The sequence below is a fragment of the Hyperolius riggenbachi genome, chromosome 3 (genome assembly GCF_040937935.1).
Source record: "Hyperolius riggenbachi isolate aHypRig1 chromosome 3, aHypRig1.pri, whole genome shotgun sequence".
NCBI lineage: Eukaryota > Metazoa > Chordata > Amphibia > Anura > Hyperoliidae > Hyperolius > Hyperolius riggenbachi.
Genome location: NC_090648.1, coordinates 234,837,076 through 234,863,441, shown reverse-complemented (window position 1 = coordinate 234,863,441; position 26,366 = coordinate 234,837,076). Strand labels below are relative to the sequence as shown.

Genomic DNA, 26,366 nt, shown 5'->3' with positions numbered 1-26,366 from the left:
AAAGATTTAATACATCCATGAGCCAAGTATAAAATGTTAGATGCCAGTTTCCTTGCAAACAAACAGTGAGAAGCACAGAAGTGAGACGCCAGCTGTATTCTTAGGTCTCATTGGTTGAGTCAACCCTAGGATTTGTCCAGCCTCCAGTTGTTATATTAACCTCTTGAGGACTGCAGGGCTAGCCCCCCCCCCCCCCCCCCCCCCCCTAGTAACCAGGCCCTTTTTAGTAAAAATGGCCACTGCAGCTTTAACCTCCCTGGTGGTATGGACGAGCTGAGTTCGTCCAGCAAAAACTTGCAAAAAGTGTTAATGACGAGCTGAGCTCGTCCATGCTGACAGGGAGATTTCCTGTTTCTCTGCCCCTCCGGCTGCATTTTTTTTCTCATCAGAGGTATTCCCCAGGATGGCTGGATGTCTGACTGCACGCTGTGGGTAGCGATGTGTGCAGAACAAGCATCCAGCCACCCTAGGGAATCCCTGGGCAGCCAGCGGGGCAGGGAATGTGCGGGGTTCCCCCTTGTATGCGGAGGCTATGTGGGCGGGGGGGAGGGGATACCCCTCTGTGCGGGTGGGGGATCCCCTTCAATGGTAGCTATGTGGGTGGGGGATCCCCCTCTGTGCGGGTGGGGGCATCCCCTTCAATGGTGGCTATGTGGGCGGGGGGGGGGGCAGATCCCCCTCTGTGTGGGCGGGGGGATCCCCCTTCAATGGTGGCTATTTGGGTGGCCTATCCCCCTTCTTCCCCCATCCCAATTCCCCCACCCGTCTCAGCCCGTTGAGTAAATAGGTGTACTCACACGAGGGCTTTCTCCAGCGACGGCTACGGCGTACACCCTCCTCAATCTCCGAAGTCTCGTTCTCCGTACAGTTACATTACGAGACTTGGTGACCAAGTCTCGTAATGTAACTGTTCGGAGAACGAGACTTCGGAGATGGAGGAGGGAGTGCGCTGCAGCCGTCGCTGGAGAAAGCCCTCGGGTGAGTTCACCTAATTACTCAATGGGCTGAGAGGGGATCGGGAGGGTGGGGGGAGAAGGGGGATAGACCACCCAAATAGCCACAATTGAGGGATTGAAGGGGGATCCCCCCGCCCGCACAGAGGGGGATCTCCCCCCGCCCACATAGCCACCATTGAAGGGGATCCCCCCTGCCCACACAGCTTCCCACATACAGGGGGGAACCCCGCACATTCCCTGCCCCGCTGGCTGCCCAGGGATTCCCTAGGGTGACTGGATGCTTGTTCTGCACGCTGTGGGTAGCACAGATCACTACCCACAGTGTGCTAGGATGGGGGGGAGACATCTGGCAACCTATAAATCTTGCTAAACACCTGGCTCACTATATACCTGGCTGCACATCTGGCTCACTATATACCTGGCTGCACATCTGGCTCACTATATACCTGGCTGCACATCTGGCTCACTATATACCTGGCTGCACATCTGGCTCACTATATACCTGGCTGCACATCTGGCTCACTATATACCTGGCTGCACATCTGGCTCACTATATACCTGGCTGCACATCTGGCTCACTATATACCTGGCTACACATCTGGCTACGTATACATCTGGGTCTTATACTCACCATTGGCGTGCTGATCCCTCGTCGCGTACCTCTGATCGCTTCCCCAGTTCCTCATCCATGTCCCTTGGCGGATTTTGCTTCTCCCTCGGCGATCACATGTCCCTCGTTAATCGGCGTTGATGACACCAAGGTCATCGGCGTTGATGACAACAGCATCATCAACATCTTGTTCTTCACTCTCTCCAAGATGGCGCCGGACTCGGACGCCTCGGCCACAGGGCTCCGGCTTTTTTTGCTTTTTTAGGAGGAAATCTCTCCTCCACTCACCTCTGAGCTTCACCTCTTGCTGTGGTAGGAGACGGAGGACATGGGTACTGCCGGTCCGGCTCTGCATCGGCCACGGATTGGCATATGACGGCGAGTGGATCAGCTGCTCGGGAGGCCCACGTGCAGGCAGCACGGAGCTCTGCTGCTGCCGCCGCTGCCCCCGGTCCATCGGCGACCATCTGCGACACCACCCAGGCACCCCTCCCTAGTTCACTGGGGAGGATGTGGGGACACGGGGAGCTCTCCACAGCGCGAACAATCAACCGCATGACGCCGGCGGCATGCCAGCTGATCGGGCGGACAGCTGATCGGGGCCCACATGCCCTGATTGGTACTCCATCGCCGCTGCCCGGACTGCTGAGGGGGAACTGTGTAGCCTGCCGCTGCTGGAGCCTGCTGGAGCCTCACACCACACTGGAGTCACACTAGCAGCTCTCCTCCGCTGCTGCCAGCTGATCGGGCGGACAGCTGATCGGGGCCCACGTGCCCTGATTGCTACTCCATCACCGCTGCCCGGACTGCTGAGGGGGAACTGTGTAGCCTGCCGCTGCTGGAGCCTCATACCACACTAGAGCCACACTAGCAGCTCTCCTCCGCCACTGCCAGCTAATCGGGCGGACAGCTGATCGGGGCCCACGTGCCCTGATTGGTACTCCATCTGCGCTGCCTGGACTGCTGAGGGGGAACTGTGTAGCCTGCTACTGCTGGAGCCTCACACCACACTGGAGCCACACTAAAAGCTCTCCTCCACTGCTGCCGGGTCCGCTGCTGCGTCTGCCTTTTTACGCGGACACAGTATACCACTGATCCCCAATTGCTGCCTCGAGCCAGCCACTGCCACAACAGGAAGTTTCAGAGACCGCAGGACCCCACACCTAAGCAGGCTCACGGGCGAGCTGCCGACACAGAGCTCAGCATCCATAGTCACCGCTTCCTGCGGGACCTCCCACGTGGAAGAGATCCTCAGCTGAGCTCCAGAGAGGGTCTCCACCACCATCTGCAGCCTCCAGCCTGCTCAGCCACGCAATGCCTTACTCTGCCACTGCTGAGGACCGAGCCAGCCTGCTCCACCACCCAGCCCTGAAGATCAGCTGCCCACCTGCCAACATCGGGGAACCGGACAACAGGCATGGACACTTCTCGGTCTGATTGTCGGACCCAGGGGTGTTATTACATCTGCAGCCCTAAAAGGACTCTGCCTCTGTCTCTCTCCTCTTGCCTTGGTTTTGTCTCTTTATTCCTCAGTCTCTCTTTAGCTATCCCTTCTCTCTATCTCTCTCTCTCTTTCTCTATCCACTCTTTTCCAGGACACACTGCGGGGCACCTGGAACTGCTACAGAGCTGAGTGAGCGCCGCCCGTAGATGGCAGGCTGCTCCCCTCACGTAGCACCCCAGACTCCCCCACACGTCCCTCACTACAGTTATGTGCTGTATGTATGTATAGGTATATGCTTACTTGTATACTGTACCTGATTGTATGTGTTGGATCGCATGTATGTGTTTGTACCATCTCCGACCCTGTATGAGCCAAAAATAATTCCGGGTACAACCCCCGTTATACTTGGCGAAATAAAATGATTCTGATTCTGATTCTGATCTTGCAGAAAACCCTTTTTTAAAATTAAATTCAATACAATAACCTGTATTGAATTCAATTTAAAAAAAAAAAAAATAATTGCAAAAAAAAAAAAAAAATGGTTGAAAATTATTGGAATTTAATTGAAACACTTTTTGCACAGAAAACCTGGGGAAATAGAACGCCAGGGTGGTTAAGGCCAAGCTGCAAGGCCGCACAACACAGCACACAAGTGATTCCCCACCAACAGAACTCTCTGTTGGTGTGGTCTGATCGCTCCCCCCCCATGTTTATTTTTGTTTAGACAAATTGTTCGCGTTTTGTTATTTTTACCTGTCTCTTTAAAACCCTTCCCTCCCTCCCTCCCCACAGCCGGCCAATTACGGCGATCGGCTGTCATAGGCTTCTGCCTATGAGAACCGATCGCTCTCTTGACCCCCAGGGGGACAGCCGTGTCACACTGATCGCAGCGCTGCACAGTGTAAGGGCCCTTTTCCACTATGAAATGCGATTGCGATCGCAATCGCGTTTCAATTTCCACCATGCAATTGAGCTACTATACTCAGTATAGTAAAGCTCAATCGCATCCAAAACGCGGCAGGACGACGATCGCATTTTGACTAAAATCGCATCGCAATCGGATCGCACTAATGGAAATTGCTGAAGCAGTTTCAATTATTTTAATGTACCTTGTGATTTGCGATCAGAATCAAATCGCAGGGTAGTGGAAAAAGGCCCTAAATAGACGGCGATCATGCCGTCTAACAGTCTCCCGAGTGGCTATTAAAGGCGGGGCGGAGCTCCGCCCCCCCCCCCCCCCCCAAGCAGGAGATGCGCGATCTCCTGCATTAGCTGGCCCCAGGACTTAACGCCCATCGGCGTGACGCGTTCGGAAAGAGGTTAAGCCGGGTCTACACGGCACGATGTGTCTTATCAATCAAGCCGCTGATGCGGCTCGATCGATAAGATCCGACAGGTCCGATCTCGCCGCGGCCGATTCCCCGCGAGCGGACAATATCGGGGAATCGAGCGGAAGATAAGCGGGGACGAGGGGATGTCGAATCCGACGCACGCGCGGACAAGCGGGGACGCGGCGGGTTCGCTCGGGGATGCGGAAGAGTCGATCCGGCGGCTAATCGAGCCGCCGGATCGCTCTGTGTAGATTAGGCTTTATTTCATTATCTTCACAGATTCCTGTGAAGTGCTGCTTTCAGTTGTTATTGTAGCATTATTACTTGGTAACCTCTTACAAGTTGGCAGCTGAAAATCTTTTATACTGCAGTTTTTATATCAGTTCATTTGTACATATGTCATTGGATACTAATAGAGATGGACAATGCTATTGATTGATTATACATTGTAATGGGCATGTTACTTTTTGCAGTTGGTAACAGATCATCATATTCATGTTCTGAGGAGGTCTTCTACACCATCAAAGCAATCCAGTAAATCCTACAACAATTAATGAAGAGGTATGTTGTTTTCCATGCTAAGCCACACAAATAAGCATTTTTCTACTCCTTGTCTGTCCATCTTGTAAGACTAGTCACTGTGTCATTTTCAGTTCACTAGCCAAATCTTTTCTGGTCATCTTTGTCATTAAAGTTTGTTTAGTCGTGTTGTTGTGTTGCTATCTCTTTGTGTGTGTGTGTGTATATGTATGTATGTAGCACAGTCCCAGGTCAGCCTGCTATAGACCTGTGAGACTTCTCTATCTCCTTCCACTAGGTGTCAGATCTGTAGAAATCTATGGGAAACTCATTGGCACCCAACAGGTCGAAGCACAGACCAAAGTGTACTGGAAGTGGTTTAAACTTGGGAGTTTGAAATAACAGAATGGGAGCATGGAGGTGAGTTTATCTTGCAAACCACTCCTTCCTTTATGCTTCCCCAGTCCAGTGAAGATCTCTTGTGTCATATTAAAATATATTATCATACATTACTTTCATAAGCAGTATCAGGAGACATAGATTTTTGTAGTGGATTTCCATATACAATTAACCTGATATTTCTCACATCAGCAGTGTAAATAAGATAATTGGATTCAGGTGGGATTCTGATAAATAGTTTAATTGCTCATTTCAGCAAAAAAGGATTATGGAATTTTTTTAAATAGAAGTTAAAATCTATACGTACATGAAATCAAATTCTGCATTTTTCAAATAAGGAGAGAAAAAATGCCATATTTAGAAGTTAATATGTTGAGTAGAAAATAACCAAACTTGACTTTTCACACAAGATGGGGTATAGGAGTTTTTAGCTGAGTGTGGCTTGCCTTCTTCTGCTACTAAACCCACATCTAAATCTATGTACACACTTGAAAGGCCTGTCAACTGAAATAATCTTTTTAGATTGTTGTGGATGGAATTTTTTTTGAATGATGGCTTTACCGATGAGTTGTTCCCAACAAGCTGTGGAAACAGAGCTTCCTTTCAAGTTCCCATATGGAACATAAGTATCAGAGCACAGCAGTCTGACCAGGCAGATTTCTACAGGTCAGACCAATGACAGAGTGATACTTAACATGGCCATACACAATACAATCTAATTGATTAAAAAATGAGGAAAAATAATCAGATCAAGGGGAAAAAGTTGGATTCACCCATTTTTATGGGTAAAGAGATATAAAACCAAGGTTATCTCGCTCACCTTACAGTATATGGCCAACATTTAATGTAAATGGAGTCCCAATGATGCAGTAAGTAGATGACGCCACTTGTAAGTCAAGTGCTTAAAACATAAGCTGGCACCTTCTTGGTTAAACAATATGGCTTTTATTGTGATGAGTTAAAAGTGCCAACGTTTAGAGACCATGCAAAGCCTCTTTATCAAGGTGACATGTTCTTCACCAAATCTGGCAGGCTGCCAACATAAAGTTCCAATTATTCAGGGGTGAGGACTGGATGGGATTGTCTTTACAGCCATTTAATCCATCCTAGTGGCAACAGCATTTTTTGTTTAAATATCTGATTGGATGTGCTGGAAAAAACAGGTTGGTTGCTTTGAAAATTAAATTGTGTATAGTAAGTGTGATAAAATAATGAAATATGAATTCAATACAGTGCAAAGGACAGAAAAAGGCAGAAGTGAGTGCACACCCACCCAGAGCTAAAAATGTTATAAATATTTATTTTAACACAGCATATTAATTGCATTAAAGACCATTACTGGCAAATTTATGGAAAGCCAGTTATAATTGAGGGTGATTCTCTGTAAGAAATCTTTCCCTAGCCCACTATATTGGCCTACATACAGCAACCACCCACCCTCAGAGACAAACTGATTAATGGGAAGCTTTATCCTGATTATTAAAATATTACCAAGAGAACTAAGCTTATTTTAGGCAGTTGCAGTTAAAAGAAAAGAACTTTGAATTCTTCTGAGGTGCATGAAGTGATGACCATCTATCAGAGGTTGCAAGCAGCATCTGAAAGCAAGATCTACCTCAATAACTCAGTCAGTGGAGAAATGGGTGATCTGTTGTCGCATGATGTGTTTATTACCGTTACAAATTCTCTGCAACTGTCTTTATGAATCGGCCCTTACATTGTTAAGATTCATTGCAAGTCTTGACTCTCCTCCTCAAAAACATTAACATCTTTGCAAAGGGTTGAAGTTTTGCCTTTTTATTGTAAGGAACAGGCTGTATGTAATTCACAGCTTGCGTTTGTTGGGCAGCCACTGTACCATTAGAATACCTGTTCCTTGAACAAAAAGACTTCACTTCCTGCTAACTGACGTTAAGGCGGAGTTAAAGAGAACCCGAGGTGGGTTTGAAGAATATTATCTGCATACAGAGGCTGGATCTGCCTATACAGCCCAGCCTCTGTTGCTATCCCAAACCCCCCTAAGGTCCCCCTGCACTCTGTAATCCCTCATAAATCACAGCCACGCTGCTGACAATCAGCTTGTCAGAGCTGGTTGTGTTTATCTCTATAGTGTCAGTCTGCTGCTCTCCCCGCCTCCTGCAGAACTCCAGTCCCCGCCTGCATCCCTTCCCTCCCTGCTGATTGGAGGGAAGGGACGGGGGCAGGGACTGGAGCTATGCAGGAGGCGGGGGAGTAGCTGAGACTGACACTACAGATGTAAACACAGCCTCACAGCACGGCTGGGATTTATGAGGGATTGCAGAGTGCAGGGGGACCTTAGTGGGGTTTGGGATAGCAACAGAGGCTGGGCTGTATAGGCAGATCCAGCCTCTGTATGCAGATAACATTCTTTAAACACACCTCGGGTTCTCTTTAAAGTTTAAATCTGCTGAAAACCATGTTGTTTAGGTCATAGTTCCCCAATCCTCTCCTCAAGGCCCACCAACAGTACATTTTTTGCAGGAAACCACAAACATGCACAGGTGGGGTAATTAGTGTCTCAGCAGCAGAGCCGATTAACTACTTTTGTGGATTTCCACAAAACATGCACTGTTGGTGGGCCTTGAGGAACACTGGTTTAGGCAATAACAGAGGCTCCAGAAAGAGGAAGTGAGGTATGCAGAGGAGATGGAGAGAAGGTAAACTTATACTCTGCACCAGGTGAAAAAGGACATTTTGATCTTCTGCTTGGGCTGCTGGAGATGATCCTAGCTTCGGAAAGGTGGTATGGGTGGGTCTGTGCAATGTGAGCTGTGTTTTGTAAGGTCTCAGGAAGCTGCATTAAGGCTGGGATTTATGTATTCATTTGTGGCAGTTGTTTTTGATGGTATATGAATACTACAAAAAATGAGAATTGGCTCTTGGGTGCATATAGAAACACGTATAACTTATTAGTTAATTGAAAGTTTCTAATAACAAGCTAATAAAGAAAAGAAAAAGAAAAAAGAAAACTTTTTAGGCCATTTCATGTATATGTTACGGCCAGAACCCGAAGTGTGGCCACTTCTAGTTCTGGCCGGCCACTTCGGGTTCTGGCCGGCCAATGTGCGAAGTGGTCGCAGCGCATCGGCCAATGTTAGAAATGTTATGTTTACGCCGTCTCGCTGCGGCCAAATTGATGACAACCTGCTTAATTTAATGAAATATAGCCGGCGGCAATGTAATAGATGAAGCCGCCGGCTTTCGCACCGCCTCTCCCCGAGCCCCCCCCCCCCCCACCACCCCCACCCCCGCCTCCCATACAATAAGTAGCAGCCGGCGGGGACATGCGTGTCCCGAGAGTCGTTCGTCGCGGCAGGGGAATCCTGCCTTTCCTGCAGAGCGGGTGCTGGCAGAAGCAATGTCTGCAGCCTCCCCGCTCTGCTGCCCCTGTCGCGACGAACGACTCACCGGCTGCATGTCCCCGCCGGCTGCTACTTATTGTATGGGAGGCGGGGAGAGGAGAAAGGCGGGGGGGGGGGGGAGGAGAGAGGCAGTGCGAAAGCCGGCGGCTTCATCTATTACATTGCCGCCGGCTATATTTCATTAAATTAAGCAAGTTGTCATCAATTTGGCCGCAGTGAGACGGCGTAAACATTCCATGTCTAACATTGGCCGCTGCGCTGCGGCCACTTCGCACATTGGCCGGCCAGAACCCGAAGTGGCCGGCCAGAACTAGAAGTGGCCACACTACGGGTTCTGGCCGTAACATATACATGAGTACCAGAACCTTTTCACTGGAGGACTGCAGCCTCCTTTAGGTCATGACCTCTGTGGGGATATATATTTTTAGCAATTGTATGTATTATATAATTTTCTTTGTTTCTTTTTTTCTTTTTCTTTTCTTTATTAGCTTTTTATTAGAATATTTCAATTAACTAATAAATTATACATGTTTCTATATGCACACAAGAGCCAATTCCCATTTTTTTGTAGTATTCATATTTCCTTGTTGGCATGATGCATATGGAAAACTTTATAGGGAGAGCATAGTCGGCTCTGTTTAGGTAATATATTCAGCATTTTCACGGTTGCCCTTCTCTTGTGTGCAATAGTGTGGAAAATTTTGATGGTATATGTTTTGTTCTGTGCATATTGCTTTCTGTAGTTGATCAATGTCTGCATATGCATTGCAGATCTCACATGCAAAATACATTTTATTTAAAGAGACTATGAAGCAAGTCTAAATTCACTTTAACATGCATCCATGTTAAGAACTATAACCCCTGCTAAACCGCTGCTATCCCGTGGCAAAACGAGGGATTTATACCCCCCAAATCCCCTCTCCTACCTCCGGGGAGCGCTTCCTGATGAGGCAGAGCTTATGGCTGTAGCTCTGCCTCTCAGCACGTCAATCCCCGCTGATCGCCGCCTCTCCCCGCCCCTCAATCTGCCCTCACAGGGAGGGGTGGGGGAGAGGCGGAGATCCGTGCGGCGATTGACACGCATGGAGGCAGAGCTGCAGCTCATAGCTCTACCTCCATGAGCAGCAAAATCCACGACCAAGAAAGTCGAGGATTTTGCAGGGGGGATATGGGGGGTATAAACAACTCGTTTTTTTCCGCGGGATAGCGGCGTTTTAGCAGGGGTTATAGTTCTTAACATGGCTGCATGTTAAAAAAGTGAATTTAGACTCGCTTCAGAGTCTCTTTAACCAGCCGGGCGCTGCCGCTCAGGCCCTGCTGGGCCGATTTTAGTGAAATAAAAAGCAGCACACGCAGCCGGCACTTTGCCAGCCGCGTGTGCTGCCTGATCGCCGCCGCTCTGCGGCGATCCGCCGCGAGCAGCTGCGAAAGAGGGTCCCCCCAGCCGCCTGAGCCCAGCGTAGCCGGAACAAAAAGTTCTGGCCAGCACTAAGGGCTGGATCGGAGGCGGCTGACGTCAGGACGTCGGCTGACGTCCATGACGTCACTCCGCTCGTCGCTATGGCAAAACAATGGCTCATTGCGGCCTTCCTTGTTTATTCTGGGCGCCGGAGGCGATCGGAAGAACGCCTCCGGAGCGCCCTCTAGTGGGCTTTCATGCAGCCAACTTTCAGTTGGCTGCATGAAATAGTTTTTTTTTTATTTATAAAAAACCCTCCTGCAGCCGCCCTGGCGATCTTAATAGAACGCCAGGGTGGTTAAACTTGTTGGTGTGCACTTCTCTTGCCAGCCACGTAGAACTTAAGTGAAATAGATATTGTTGTATGTAATAATATCTGTGTGATGCAATATTGATTTACTACAAACTTTTTGAGCTGCAGGTAGGGGGTGTGTTATGATTGGCGAAGGGGTCATATTCATAATTGTATAATATTACATTCTGGATTTGTGTTGTAGGGTTGATAATGTTATACTGAAGATATATTGTGATAAATTTGAGCAAGGGGCCATGTGGCAAGGCAGCTTAGTGAGTTTCCGTGTAGCCCCTGCCTATTGTATGAAGAGGTCAGAGCCTGAATTGAATACAACAGTATAAATAAAGTCTTTATTGCATGTGAGCTCTGCAATGCATGTCAGATGTACTACAAAAAGCAACATGCACAGAACGATTCCTCAATATAAAAACCTATACCATCAAAAACAATCCTCAAATGAATACATTAATATCTAACCTGGGTGCAGCTTTCCAATATCTTCTAAAGTTCAGGCCACAATACACAGACCCGTACCATCTTACCAAACGAGGATCATAGCCAGCGGTCCAAGCAGAAGACCAAAAGCCCCTTTTTAGTTTTAACATGGTGCAGATAGTATAAGTTTCTCTTTACTCCACCCCCTCACTTACTCTTTCTGGAGCCTCTGTGATTGGCTAAAGACCGTTTTAAGCAGGTTTAAACTCCGCCTTAAGGTCGGGTAGCAGGAAGTGAAAGCTTTTGTCTGAGGAACATGTGCTCTAAGAATTTTACAATGGCTGCCCAACAAAAGCAAGCTGTGAATCCCATGCAGCCTATTTCTTACACTATTTCCAAGTCAATTTGTGTCACACTACAGAATCTAACTTGATCCTGTGTTTGATACTGCGATCCCCCCCCCAATGCTGTGCAGACTCATGGCTAGTCAACAGCCAAGTGATGCGTTCTGAGTCTTTGAAGAAGGGGCGGGGTAAGGGGAGAACAAATAACTCAGCCGGCAACTGTGCCTTAAATTCCAAACTCCAATGTAAATTGCTCATTCCGTGGGTCCTCTTGTTTTATTAAATTCTAGTTACCAGCACAGAAGTCTTCTTGTGAATCAGTCCCGGGCCTCTGTGTCTGCCAGATTTTGACACATCGCCCTGCCCACTGCTGAAAAACTGCATACACTGGAGGTCTGCTTTAAAGTGGACCTGAACTCTTGCACAGGATGGAAGGAAAACAAAGAGACATGCACCCTGTATGTATTTAGAGAGTTCAGCTTGTCTAATTCCCCTTCATCTTTGACTAATCACATCTGTAATTTGATCTCTCAGCTGTATCAGCTGGCTGCCTTGCCAGAGCAGCTAATTTGTCAACGCAGGATGTTAACCATATGTCTGTTCCATGAAAGCAGGAAGTAGACACACTCCAGATTTATTGCAGGATTTGCATTAGCTGTAATAAAGAAACGTTATTCTTTAAAAGTTATTATGATGCTGCTTATCTTTTAGAGCAGAGAGGAAGTTCTGAGTTCCAGAGCGCTTTTAGGAGCTGGTATCCTGGATCATAAAGCAACCTTGGCAGGCCTTGGGGACACCTGTACAAACGCTAGATTCAACAATCTAGCCAGTGTACGAGGCTTAACACTAGTTATGTGCTGCATTGTAGTTCTGGAATTATTGTGGCAGTACAGATTTGTCAGTAACCCACATCCCAAAAACATACAGAGTTCTGACTCTAAAGGCTTAGACCACAACAGGAACACAAGACAATGACTATCTTGGGGATTAGATTGTGAGCTCCTCTTAAGGCGCGTACATGCGCCATACTTTTTCAAATACCGGGTTCGTCAGACCCTCCTGAGGGGTGGTCATTCTACCGACAGTTGTACGTGTCAGCCGAGCGGATCAGTCAAAAACATCTTATCAGTCTGCCGGCAGCTTGTACTCACGTGCAACTGTTGGCAGAACGACCGCCCCGCGGGAAGGTCTGACTGACCCGTTATTTGAAAAATTATGGCGTGTGTACATGCCTTTAAGCCTCAAACTCGCCAGATGAATACTCGGCCGAGGCGGCCAATAATGACTGCTTCTGCCAAGAATCTAGCATGTGTATAGCGGCCCCCAACACCTTGGCCAGCAATCAGCTCCGCTAATCAATACAGTGTAGTGCTGGCTGAGTGCATTGTCTTCCCTACTCACCTCGCCTGCCACATGACTACACTCCTGTTCTGCTCTTTCAGCCCTCCACCACCCCTTATAGCAACAGAACACTTTGCTAGCATGCAGAATAGCAACATGTCTCTACAGCCTCGACCCTGCAATGTCACCTAAGGGATCAGGTCTCAATTCCCACCTGGCAGCTTGTGGAGAAGGCTTTAGGGACAGTTAGTGACATGACTATATACACTGTAAAACGATGCGGTAGATGTTGGCTGGAGACAAATACATTATAATAAATAAGCCCCTTGATGTATTAGCAGATTCCTACAGTGAACATATCTAAATTACATTTTCCGCAGACAATTATAGAACGTTACTTAATTGAAAACTTTTCTTCAAATAGTTGTGGTTAAAAATTGTTAGTTATGATTAGTCCATGGAACTTCAGCTTGACTAATAGATCCCTGTTTTGTATATCTTTCAGTCTTGAGCGTATGGATAACACAATGGCAGTCTTCTACAGACAAGACCAAACTCCAATAATATAAGTGCTACCTTTTGAATGACATAGATGTAACATGCCAGTATTGCAAGACTCTGATATGTAAGCAATTACTTGCCTGAAACTCATTTTAAATAAGAGGGGTAAAGCAGCACAGACACTTCATACTGCATTTCTCCGTACTGAAAACCTGTTCTCAAAATCATTAGGCCTCAAATTATGATTGAAATAAAAGTGTATATGTTAGCTGTGGCAACCAACCCCACAGCAACAGTATTTTCTCTAATGCAGATTACAGATTGAAAGTTATTATAGACTACTTACGGTAAATGTGTTCCTTTCATTTCAGTTTACTTGTATTGGGTTATCTGTACCTTCACAATTAGCCCACCAAATGTTGGAGGATAATATATCTCTTTATGTTGAAGTACCTGGTGGCATGTCTGTCATCCCCTGAGACTTCCAGATACTTGTGTTCTAACATGGTAATTCTTTAGGCACACTTCCCAGCAGAATACCCTCAAGTGAAAACGCAAGTTGTGTATGTAGCAGCCTGATTCATAATAGTTCCTACTATAGCCCAGGTTCTGGGAATTTTTTTCCTAAAGTATTTATGTCTATGCAATGGCTGTTGATGAACAAATATTTTTCCTAATGTGCTAATCAGGCCAATTAAAGCTTCTAGCTACAAGTGATAACCTGCTGCTAGTTTTGATCAAAAGCTAAGAAATACCATATTTTTCAGACTATATGACGCTCCTGACCATAAGACGCACTTGGGTTTAGAGGACGAAAAACGGGAAAAAAATATTTACTAAACCTGGTGCATCCATGGTGAAGGGGCATCTTGTGGATTATGCCTCTTGTACCTCTTGTGTCTACCTCTGTCCTCCCCTATGCCCCTTTGTGTGTCCCCTTGTGTCCTCCTCTATGCCCCTTTGTGTGTCCTCTTGTGTCCTCTATGCCACATTGTGTCCCTCCTGGGTCCTCTTCTGCATGCGCACAGTACAGGGAGTCCCCAACATTGTGGCGGGTTGGAGGTTCTTATTATCAGGTGTTGACAAGTCAGGAACTCCCTGCATTTGGACTATAAGACACAGTGACTTTTTTTCCCCCACTGTTAGTGAAGTGAATCTTATAGTCCAAAAATTACAGTATGCATGTTAGGAGAATGGTTCACTCTTCATTATCAGTATGGAAACTTGAGGGGGGGAGATGAAGAAGCAAGTAACATAGCCAAACCATTGAACTGGGGCTTGATTAGACCTGGAATATGGAGATCTTTATGTGTAAATTCACTCTGTGCTTTTCTACTATTTCACTGGCACCTATTTTTCTCTCTTACCAGGCTCCAGTTGAACAATGCAGGTATAGTGTGTGTGTGTGTGTGTGTGTGTGTGTGTGTGTGTGTGTGTGTGTGTGTGTGTGTGTGTGTGTGTGTACATTGGTTTTAGCAAATTTGTTGTAATATTGTTATATGTCACTCATTTATTTTTTGTTTTTCTTTTAAGAGCTGTATAATGTGTGGAGCGGACCATTATATATTCACCAAAGCCAGGTCTGTGATATTGAGCTGAAATCATTGAACACCTGCAGCATACCTGCTCAGCTGTAAGTAGAGTTTCCTACATGTTTGGAATGCTTGTTACAAATTCAAGTAATGATCTGAGTTTCATCAGTGTGGGATTGTAATTCATAGGACTAGGAATGACAATGTGTTATCCATACTAAACAGTTTCTAGTTTCAATACTTTCAGGTGTATAGCCACACTGAGAATATACAGTATACTACCAAGGCTTGTACAGCACAAATGCTGAAATTAGCAGTGTGTTAAGTACTTGTATAAAGGTCAGTTTTGGTGCTTGCTCACACTTAAGACCCCTTGTACACTTGCCTTGCAAGTGTGCGTTACCCTGTTTTGCTGCAGGGTAACACAACGGCAATGGGTCCTAGCACAACTACCGCATCACACTGGAAGTTCCAGAGCGACCGCCAACACGCCGCAAAGTCAACAGCATGTTACCTTCGGACTTCCACAGCGAAGCAGTGGCAGAGAAGGTAATGAAAGTCAATGGGCGATGCAGAAATGTAAAATATGTTGGCAGTGTGGCGTGCATGCTTGGAACAACATGAATAGCTACCAGAGCTGTGAAGTTAGAGCAATTTTGGGTACCTGGAGTCGGTGGTATGATAATGATGATTTTTGTACGGATTCCACAGCCCTGGTGAATACCATGGGGAAACCCAGGAATCCCAGTGACGTTCTTACTGTCCAACAGGGAGTATGTCACTGGGCAAGGGGCGTACGAGGGATGGCACTAGGCATAAAACCTTGTTGGCACACTCTGTCGCAAGGTCATATTAACTACTTTGGCCTCCTGGACGTACTAGCTACGCCCAGGAGGCCATATGCGCTCCGGCGGCCGATCGCGCGCGTGCAAGCGCGCTCCCGGCCGCGGATCGTTAGCCCACGGATCAGTGAATCGGGCTATGGTGCCCGATCACTGATTCCTCTCCCCCGCAGAAAAAGCAACAGCTTCTCTCAGAAGCTCCGCTTTTTCTGGCTGTTGCGTTCCCCATGCGTCCCTCTAAGCGTATGTTACATCCCACCCTCCCAAAAATACCCAAATAAAATGTTTAATGTAAAAAAAACAAAACATCACAATAATAATAATAAAAAAAAAAACAACATGTAAATATTTACCTAAGGGTCTAAACTTTTTAAATATCAATGTAAAGATGAAATATTTCTATACTTTTTTTTTTTTTTTTATTTATTTTTTTTAAACTTGTAAATAGTGATCGATGCAAAACGGAAAAAATGCATCTTTATTTCCAAATAAAATATTGTCGCCATACATTGTTATAGGGACATAATTTTAACGGTGTAATAACCGGGACATATGGGCAAATACAATACGTGAGTTTTAATTATGGAGGCATGTATAAACTATAATGGCTGAAAACTGAGAAATAATAATTTTTTTTTCCCGTTTTTCTCTTATTCTTCCTGTTAAAATGCATTTACAGTAAAGTGGCTCTTAGCAAAATGTACCACCCAAAGAAAGCCTAATTGGTGGCGGAAAAAAACAAGATATAGATCAGTTCATTCTGATAAGTAGTGATAAAGTTATAGGCTAATGAATGGGAGGTGAACATTGCTCGGATGCATAAAGTGAAAACGACTGAAGGCTGAAGTGGTTGATTAAATTTTTTGCTTTGTGGTGCAATGCGATGAAGGTGGAGCATCGCACGGCAACCCAATGACCAGGTATAACATTGGAGTAAAGGAAAACTTAAAAGAAAAATATGGATGGATGTTTTTTTTGCTGACTTGTTTTTGGAAATTTGGATGATTGATTTGCTGTTCCTCTGCCTTACTTTGGTACTACAGAACTGCTGACCTAGAATAGTTATACAAATGGAGTGGTTTGGCTCCACTGGTTGTGTGCTTGTGTGAAATTAGCCAGTACGTAACACAGTACGTACTGTCTTTGGGCAAGGTTCTCTAATGATCCTGGTCGCCTGTGGAGCGTTTCCTAAATGGCTGCAGCCCTGAAACTCATTCAGTCCGCCAGGAGAAAAGCACAACATAAATGTTCTGTGTCGTGTCTCTAGTCTTGTGTGCACCTACCCCTTAAGGCCCATATACACGCTTGATGCAACGTCACCTGGTGTAATTGGGAACCAATTCCTGAAGCGCCACTGTACAGACACGGTGATAGCCGGCAGGATAGTGACATGTTCTGTTATGCGTGGGGTGGAGGGCCGACAGTGTGGCACAGAAGTGACATCATGCCAGAGCCCTGTGAGTGGAGAGAATAATTCTCTCAGTCATCACCTGGCCGAGTTATTCCACCAGACGCTGCCTAAGGGCTGCTGTACACATGAAGGATTCTTGGCAGAGGCTGTTATCAGCCTCCTTGGGCAAGTTTCATCTATCGTGTGTGTATAAGGTTTAATGCTGGGTACACACGATGAGATTTCCCGTTCGATTCCCGGATCGATTCGATTAAATCAAACATGTTCGATTGGATTTCGATAGTTTTTTCCGTCGATTTTGCATACCTATCATGATCGATCGAAATCCAATCGAACATGTTTGATTTAATCGAATTGATCCGGGAATCGAACGGGAAATCTCATCGTGTGTACCCAGCATAAGTCTCAGTAATCAGTCAGAAGACATTACTGATGTAAATCAATTATCTGACTGATTTTAGTTAAGTTTTCACATAAACTTAAAGGCTGTATTTACACTTGTCCATTACTTTTCTGCCTGCGCTTCTCTGCATGGGTTATTCTGATGGTGCTGCATTGCCTACAAAATACAAATATAGGTACTGGGGGGAACGGATACTCAGTACGTATTCCCAGAAGGGATAGGCCGCTAGCGCAATTTTGGTGCTGCATTGCTGTAAGCTTTTTCTGCATGTGAAAAACTTAATCAAGTATGAACAAACCCATTGATTATCATTGATTCTCAGTTTTCTTATGCAGAAAAAAACTGATGAGTGTGAATCCAGCCTAAGTTTGTTTATTTTATCCATCATATTCAAAGCACACTGAGTTTTCTATTGAGAGAACTTAGACCTGCCTGCATTACTGAGCTAATGCTACAAAGTGTTTTGGGATCAATCTGGCTTAGTTCACACTCCAATTGTGATTTTGCAATGTGTTTTTCAGAGCAATTGTTACACTGTACATGGTTTGTTGCAAGCTTTCAAAATGTTAAGCTTCTTCAGGCATTATACAGAACTGCATGAAAACTGTACTATATGGACATAACCTAAAAGGCTGCTCAGCAAGGAAAAAGCCACAGCTCCAAAGCCACCATAAAAAAGCAAGCTTGAAAGGGCAAATATTGCTAATTTCTATACATGTTTATGAACCAGACTGAGGGTCACACCCAGATCAGGTGTCAGACTCAAGGTGGCTACTAACTGTCCAATTTCTATTGAAAAATCGTTCGAGCGATCAGAAATTCTGATCGGACGAAAAATCATTCACTACACCATCAACTAACCAATCTTTGCTTCCTATCTATCACAACCACCAAGAAAATCCGAATTCGGGCGACATTTTTTTTCACTCGTTCATAATCGATTGTGTCCACCAATGGAGATTATTTACAACCAATCCGATCAGAATTTCTGATCGCCCGAACGATTTTTCGCTAGAAATTGGACCGTTAATGGCCAGCTTCACCCAAACAAGCACAGACGGATACACTCCAGGAGGGGAAATGGTGACATTACTTGGTTACTCTCTAGAAAACATTATTTTGTGCTGATAAATCTGATCGAACTGCATGGCCATTATGGTCTTTATAATGTTTGTGCGAAAACGGGTGAGATTCGCGCACCCAAGAACATCATTTCAATTGTCAAGCATAGGGGTAGGAGCATGATGTTGTGGAGGTGCTTTGCTGCAGAAGGCAATGGGGCAGTCCACAAAATAGATGGCATCACGAGGAAGGAGAATAATGTAGATAAAGTGCAGCAGCATATACCCACTGCTACCACCGTCTACACCACACACCTGGAGCCTCAGGCCACACACTCTGCCGTCTCTTTGATGGCAGAGCTCTGTGAGCCAGACAGGAGCTGCTTTCATTGGCTTATGTCGGGGTGATCAATGTAAGCCAATGGGAGTTGCATATATTGATGACAGGATCAGGAGCCAATGAAATCAGCTCCTGACTGGCTCACAGGGCTCTGCCATTATAGAGACGGCAGGGCGAGTTACCTGCATTGGGGAGAGAGCGATGTGATCGGCGGGAGGGTGCGGAGGGATGATTGAAATGTATGCAAGATTGACGGGAGCAACAAAAGCGGCAAGAATGTGCGACAGCAAAGATGTGAAATCTATGCCCTGGCAGGTATTAGAGTATCAAAACAGGGCGTAGACTTTAATCACCGCTGTCCGGAAGCGGTTAAATAGAAATAAATATGGCAGCCTCCATATACCTCTCGCTTCAAGTGTCCTTTTAGAATTCCACATTAAGTGTGCATACTTCTTGCTTCAACTGTATTCACCAGACAGTGCGCTCCGGTCTGTGGGGAGGGGAAGTGGGAGAATGAGCACAGCTGTCAGTACCTGTGGCGAGCAATAACAGTCACAACTGTACATGGTTTACAGCATCGCTAATGAGCAGTTGGGAGACACCTGTACACACTTTGCAAAGATGCCCAAACAGTTCTTGCATCAACCTTCTAAAGCTGATGACTTTTGTCAGGAACTTGATGCAATTTGGATGTATGTGATAAATATTTTATTTGCAAACGTATTTACTCCACTAAAGTAATTTTGTTAATAATTTTGACAACCCCCCCCCCCCCTCTCCACTCAAGCATGTGAGCCAGCTCTATAAGAAACCTCAAGATTGAGTGAATATACGTGCCTTTTGTAGTTACTGGCAGATAATTAAGGGTTACAAAGAGCTTTGCAGGTGCACAGTGGGAGGGGAAGCTGACAAATTGCAAAATATATACAATGTTTCCCAGAACACTCCCAGGTAGCTAGTGTGAGGACTAATACGCCTTTCTCTAATCTGAATTTAAAAATGAAAGGTTGCTTTCAATGGCAAATATATGTGAAGCTTTGTTCCTCTGTCTGTGCTTTTCTGAGCAGATTTACCTGGATGCAGCTCCAAGACCTGCTGGTCGATGTTACAGATCCTGTGGGTGCATGCAGTCAGAATAAAATGCTTTAATTATTTTGGTTTGTTTTTGTTTTTTATTATTCTGTTTGCTTTATTTATTTTGTACTAAAATTTGTTTTGTTTTTTTTTTGTTTTGTTTTTGTTTTTTTTAATTAGGAAAATATGCAATATTACAGGTTAATATTTCATATTTGTTTGGAATTCCATCTGCTGGTGTCACTGGCAGTTTTTGTAAGTAAAAAAAAAAAACACTTCTCGATTTACTGTTGTAGTAAATGCAAATCCTATTATTCATTAATTTAATTGGTGAAGGGGTGGAAGGAGAGAGTGATGATTACGTTCCTTGAACACTAAAGTATTCTTAGCTTTACTACACAGTAAAGAAAAAGATTATCCCTTTAAAGAAACACTCAGCGAAAAAAAAAATATGATATAGTGAATTGGTTGTGTACTATGAATAATTACTAGAAGATTAGCAGCAAAGAAAATATTCTCATATTTTTATTTTCAGGTATATAGTGTTTTTTCTAACATTGCATCATTCTGTAATATGTGCAGATTACACAACACTCAGCATTCAAAATGATTCTTTCAGAGCAGTCTGTGAACTAATGACCTCTCCTCTGGCAGAGAAAAAGTAAATAGTTCAGGAACAGTTGAGATAGTAAAAGTCAGAAGACAGCACTCTCCATGACTTTCAAAGTCGTAGAGCTAATGGCTTTTTTGCATAGAGAAAACAACTGGAGTTTCTTAACTCTTCCTGTACTGGAAACAATTAGACTGATGTATCTGATCTTATTGTTTTATTTCTTAGCTGTACTACACATACAAATCATAATATCATAATTTTTTTTTCGCTTCAGTGTCTCTTTAAGGGCCTATAGAGCAAGCGCTGTAATAACAGCGCAGGAGATTTGGGCGCAGCTTGCGCCACCATAGGCCGTAATAGGAATTACGGCTATAGTGGTGCTCAGTGAGGGACTTCGGCGCTGTCAGAAGACAGAGCTGACGTTACTTTTAAAACACTGTAATTTAGCCTCCATCAATAGCTGGTAGCCTAATTCCATAATTTTCCACTATCCACGTGGACCTGGAGGGGGAATAGTAATTAACGCCGCCGAGACTTGTGCAGCAGCATGATAAGCCATATACTGTCTTGCGCCCAAGTCTCCTGACGGCGATTTCATATGTATGCCTATGGAGACATTCGACTAAAGCTGTTATTGTGAACATTTCCACCAACAGTCTTATCTGTACATACATTTAGGGCCCAATCCAATAAAGTTTTTCTCCTAAGTATTCTCCCAGTAGATAATTTGTCCTCTTTTGATTAAAATAACTATTTAGTACTCAGTAATTGAAAAAGTACCAAAAAGTAGTTGAAAAAATACTATCAAAATTATTCTAAGCTTTTTTTTTTTTTTTTTTTTTTTTGCACTCGCTGGTGGCTTCAGAGTTATTTTATCTAGTAATAAGAAAATATCACCTAGGAGAAAACTCAGGAGAAAAGGTGAATAGGATTGGGCCCTTAGTCTTTAACACTGACATAACGTGTTTGAGCAACAATCAGCCACGCTGGGGTTTTTCATTCGGTTGCTTTTTCCCACCTGCAATATCGATTCTCCTCCCTCTCTCCTTTCCACATGACAGAATTTGCAGCTAAACTGAAAGTACATTTTGGGCAAAAAACCCTCTCTGTGGAGCTCTTTAAAGTATTTGCCAGTATATGCAGCAGGTGGCGATCTAGACAAGTACAGGTAGTCCCTGATTAAAGAACGAGATGGGGACTGTAGATCTGTTCTTAACTTGAATCCGTTCTTAAGTCGGGGCGTTTTAAACCTCTTCTTCAAACTTCCCCCGTGGAAATGACCTCATTGCAACAAGATCAGGTCGTTCGTAAGTCGGGCGTCTGTAAACCGGGGACTACCTGTATGAAATATTTGATATACCCGAATTTAAAAATATATATTTTTAAACTTAATACACCCATTAGGCTGATTTGAATTTGAAATTGGGGGGGGGGGGGGGGGGAAGAGTTGAACGTACCCAGGACGTCTAATGGTCCCCCGCAGACGTCCTGTGCCCGCGCAGCCACTCCCCAATGCTCTGGTCCCTGCCTCTGGCTCACTTCTAGAATTTCCGACTGGAATTTCTGACAGTCGGAAAACCACTGTGCCTGCCCGGCCGCGTCCTTGCTCCCACTGACATCACCAGGAGTGTATTGCGCAGTCCCAGTACGGTCTGCTCCTGCGCAGTATGCTCCTGGTGATGTCAGCGGGAGCAAGGACATGGCCACGCAGGCACAGTGGTTTTCCAACATTAAAGACGGAAATTCCAGAAGTGAACCAGAGGCGGGGACCGAAGCATCGGGGAGTGAGTGAGTTCAACAAAGCTTAAAATCTGCTGTAAGGTTGTTTGGGGCGGGGGAATGTTAACACATTTTTTTGTATAACTATGTGGCTCTTAAACTAGACTAATTTAAAATACGGTAATTAAATTTAAAAAGAATGACATTCTCCTTTTGTAATCTTTAGTGTTTTGCCGCAGTTGCTTTGTCAGTTTAGAGAAAGGAACCTCTAAATGTAGGCATGGATAATATTTACCTCATGCACAGAAAAGTTTGACCAAAAATTAATGCAAATGAAATATCTGTCCATGAGTGAAGATTAGTTCCACACTCTATAAGCCTAATGACATCACCTCAGCACCACGTGACCCATAATGCAGCTTTAAATTGTTCCGGATATATGTCTGAAGATGTGTAATTTTAAATTGTCTGGGTGAAGATGCTAAATTGGAATTGCTTAGAAGTGATATTGAAGGCCTCCACCCTGTTTGGAGATGGTTGATCCAGATTAGCTTGAAGATGCCATCAATAGCAGTATACTGCTTTTTTTTTTTTTTTTTTTTTTCTCTCAGATGTCATAATACTTTCTGCCTTGTAATGAGAACAATTACCAGCTGCACAATATAGCTTATGTCGCTGAAGTAAAACTTGTTTTGCTTACTGACTGTGTCGACTGTCCTCGCTTATGTACAAAGATATTGTCTACATCAATCTAAGCCACACTTTCTGGAACCTGAATAAAGACTACATTTGTAGCTGTAGGTATTATGTTAATTGTGAAATATTAAAGAGAAACTAATCAGTTGAAACTGCCATAATTTCTATTATTCTTCCTGTAGCCTTTGATATAACCTTTTTTTCTAAGCCGCAAGCATAAATGCATAATCGTAACACCAGCGAGAGGAATCAGATTCTTACTGCAAGGGGAGTTAAAGTGTAACTGTCGGGCATAAAATCAAAAATCAATTCTTTATTTTTATCTGGTAAACAAGTAATAAGCATGCTATTCAGGCAAGCCAAAAGTTAAAATCTCTATTACTTTTCTTGTTTATAAATGATCATTCCCCAGCACAAAGGAAGTTGCACATCATGCTGCGTTTTTCCTTTTTTGCTTCTGTACATTAGTTAAGTCTGAGGGGAAATAAAGAAGCAAAAAAGACAACCCAGCATGCCCTGCAACTTCCTTTTTGCGGCAACGTACCAAATAAGAGTCAGGTAAACTGGGGAATGATCATTTATAAATAAGAAAAGTAATAGAGTTTTTAACTTTTTAAGTGCTTGGTTAGCATCCGTATTACTTGTTTACCAGATAAAAAAGAATTGATTTTTTATTTTATGCCCGGCATTTACACTTTAAAGCCCAGTAAAACTCAAAAATGGGGTTCATTTCTGAAAATGTGTTGTACAGTGTAAATTACAAGTACCATATCGATTTTAGCACAAACAAAAACAAACACAGAACATTTATATCTTGCTTTTCTCCTGGTGGACTCAAAGCGCCAGTGCTGCAGCCACTAGGATGCGCTCTATAGGCAGTAGCAGTGTTAGGGAGTGTTGCCCAAGGTCTCCTACAAAATAGGTGCTGGCTTACTGAACAGGAGGAGCCAAGATTCAAATCCAGGCCTCCTGTGTTAGAGGCAGAGCCCTTAACCAGTACACTATCCAGGCACAAAGTTTTCAGAATTGAAAATCCATTTTATAGTTGCCCTTACTTGCATACTGACCATTCCAATTTGCTGGCTTCCTGTTCAGAAAGAGGGATGTTCCACATCTTGTGAACTGCAAGGCATAGTGAGTGTCTGGTGCACATCCCCCTGTCCCTGTTTTTTGCATAAATTGATAACGTCTTAGGAGGGCAGTGAATGAATAGTGCAAAAAAGATGCTCCAATTGATACAAATCCTTTTGAGCTGATTGATATAATATTTTCATTTTATGCACCTTTGAGTTAAATCAGGAAAAAATTGGTTACTATTTTTAATCTGTTGATTCTAAACCACATATATTTGCATAAAATGAACATAAAAGTTACATCATCTCAAACTTACTAGCATCTCAATGTTTCATTTCGGCTGTGCAACTGAAGAAACATACAGTATACAGACTATTTCCAGGCCCTTTGCCAACACATTCAGGACACGTCTTTTGCTATAATGCTGGTTGGGAAAGGCAGTTTGGCCTATGTTGTTCTTCCTACTTTGGGAAAACGAGTTACTCCCGACTGGCCCATCAGCTGAATCTACAGAGGGCATGAATCAAGCTGTAGTCCAAGGGTAAGCTTACTTGACTGATAAAGTATTCTGGCCAATAATTTACTTCTATACACTGTTTGTATTCAACTATCAACCTGATTGCCGTTAGAGTTTGCTTTGTTTTGTGCTGGGTTTAGTAAGGTGTGTTTTATTTAAAAAATAATAATAATTTTTTTTTTGGAGAAATATGGAAGCCGCCATTATAACTCTTTACAATACGGCCGTCAACTGGCTGTTGTGCCATACCTTTTTGCTTCAGTAGTTTTGAGACATACTTGGAACAAAGAAAGAAGTAGTGTAGGGATAACTGGTAAAGGATCTGCTACTTACAAAACTGGGTTGCTGAAAAGGCTTGTGGAGAATTCCTTCTCCATGTGAATATATATGAATCTTCTTTGCAGCATGGTGGTTTGCTCTCCAGAAAAAAAAACCCCGCTAGGCCCCTAGCTAGGGGGAACAAAACTCAGATAGGTGAGAGGAGGCTCCCTCAAACAGCAGGTTTCACAATTTCTGGGGGCGCCTCCTCCCACCTGAGTTAAAAGAAAATATTAAAGACAAGAAAATGGCACAGCAATCGACATTTATAAAAGGAAGTTGGCAATGGCAAATTTCATATTTCTCTTCATTCATGCTTCTTTTAAGGCCTTGCTTCTAAGTGGTTAATTTTAACACTATTTTCTTTTCTTTCACCAAGGCCAAGCAGATTAGAAGTTAAAGAAGCAATTCAACTGTCAGAACTAAAAAAAGTATTACCAGAAAACTTTTTTGAAAAGGCCAGTTTCACTGGCCACGAAGGTAAGTGTTGTTTTTTCCATGGAATATCTTGTAAGTGTTAATTGTTAAAGGAAACATCTGGGAATTGTAAAAAAACAAACAAACCAGATTTACTTACCTGGGGCTTCCTCCAGCCCCGGAAAGCCTATGTGTCCATTGCTGCAGCTCTGCTCCAAGCCAGTTTCCCGCGGTCCCCTCCGTAGCAGCTGACAACCTGGCCGTGTTGGCAACCTCTGTGCATGCACTAGCATGCGGCCGCGCCACTGACAATCACGCTCCTGTCATGCACAGGTACAGTACTTCTGCTATTTCATAGAGCGCTTCTGGCTACAGGAGCACGAAGCCGTCAACCTGGCCAACCAGCTTGGAGCAAAGCTGCAGCTAGGGGCACAAATCCTTCCAGGGACTGGAGGAGGTAAATAAATCTGTTTGGGTTTTTTTGTTTGTTTGTGTGTTGTTTTTTTTTTTTGTTTTGTTTTTACTATTCCCGGATACAAGTACTTCAGTTCAGTATTGACATGGCTATGTGGATGTTTTAAACCACCTAAATCTTAAAGCTGAACTCCAGGCAACCCCTCTTAACTTGGACTTCTGCTCAGTAAAAAAAACAACAACAAATATTAGGAGAGTTGTATCTAAAGTACTGCTAAATGTAATTCTCTGTGCACACGTAGGCTCATGGGGTGGAAGAGAGGATGCACTGAGACAGCCAGGCTTATTACATGGCACATTGGCATTTGTCTATAGTGTGCTTGATTAGGAGGATGAGCAAAGTGATGGTTACTGGTGAGCTGCTGACTTGCATAGTACGTAGGCTGTGGCAGTGGGAGAGGAAAAATCTTTAAGTGAACTGAGCATATATCCAGGACTACTAAGTTGCATGTATTGGTGACAGTGTTTGTATAACCACTTGCATATTCTAGTAATGAACCAATAAACGAGTCAAAATGAAGACTCGCGCATAGCTAATGTAAAACTCCACTCTCCATGACACATAAGCTACCCCTTTAGTTAAACTCTATACATCGGAGGGATAATCGCAAACATTATTTCAGTTTGTGTACTTTTTGTGCATAGAAGCTGCAGTCATTCCACGGTGTGCCTAACAAACTGATGGAAATGGGAAAAGCCTTTGTCCAATCACTTGATGATTAGTTCAGGTGCAAGAAATGAGAAATCAACACATAAGAACAATAATAAGCAGCCTTCACACGTTTTTAGCCTGGCTAGGTTTACCGGCAGAGGCTAACCTGAGCTTTAGCAGGGCCCTTAGGGCTTGTTTCCACTAGG

General features: G+C 44.3%; 1 protein-coding gene across 7 annotated transcripts in view; it reads left to right on the top strand.

Moving 5' to 3' along the window:
• TASOR2 (transcription activation suppressor family member 2) overlaps positions 1 to 26,366 on the top strand; it is a 133,384-nt gene that overhangs the window by 12,646 nt on the left and 94,372 nt on the right. For 3 of the 7 annotated variants that reach the window (XM_068275978.1, XM_068275977.1, XM_068275982.1), the window contains exons 2-7: positions 4,815 to 4,902; positions 5,159 to 5,280; positions 13,022 to 13,141; positions 14,388 to 14,407; positions 14,551 to 14,650; positions 24,997 to 25,097. In XM_068275978.1, the coding sequence (XP_068132079.1) occupies positions 13,116 to 13,141; positions 14,388 to 14,407; positions 14,551 to 14,650; positions 24,997 to 25,097 (247 nt within the window). In that variant the 5' untranslated portion in view covers positions 4,815 to 4,902; positions 5,159 to 5,280; positions 13,022 to 13,115. Of the gene's footprint in view, positions 1 to 4,814; positions 4,903 to 5,158; positions 5,281 to 13,021; positions 13,142 to 14,387; positions 14,408 to 14,550; positions 14,651 to 15,040; positions 15,099 to 24,996; positions 25,098 to 26,366 lie in introns of those variants that run through there. The other 4 variants (XM_068275979.1, XM_068275980.1, XM_068275981.1 and 1 more) reach the window with 4 other exon arrangements.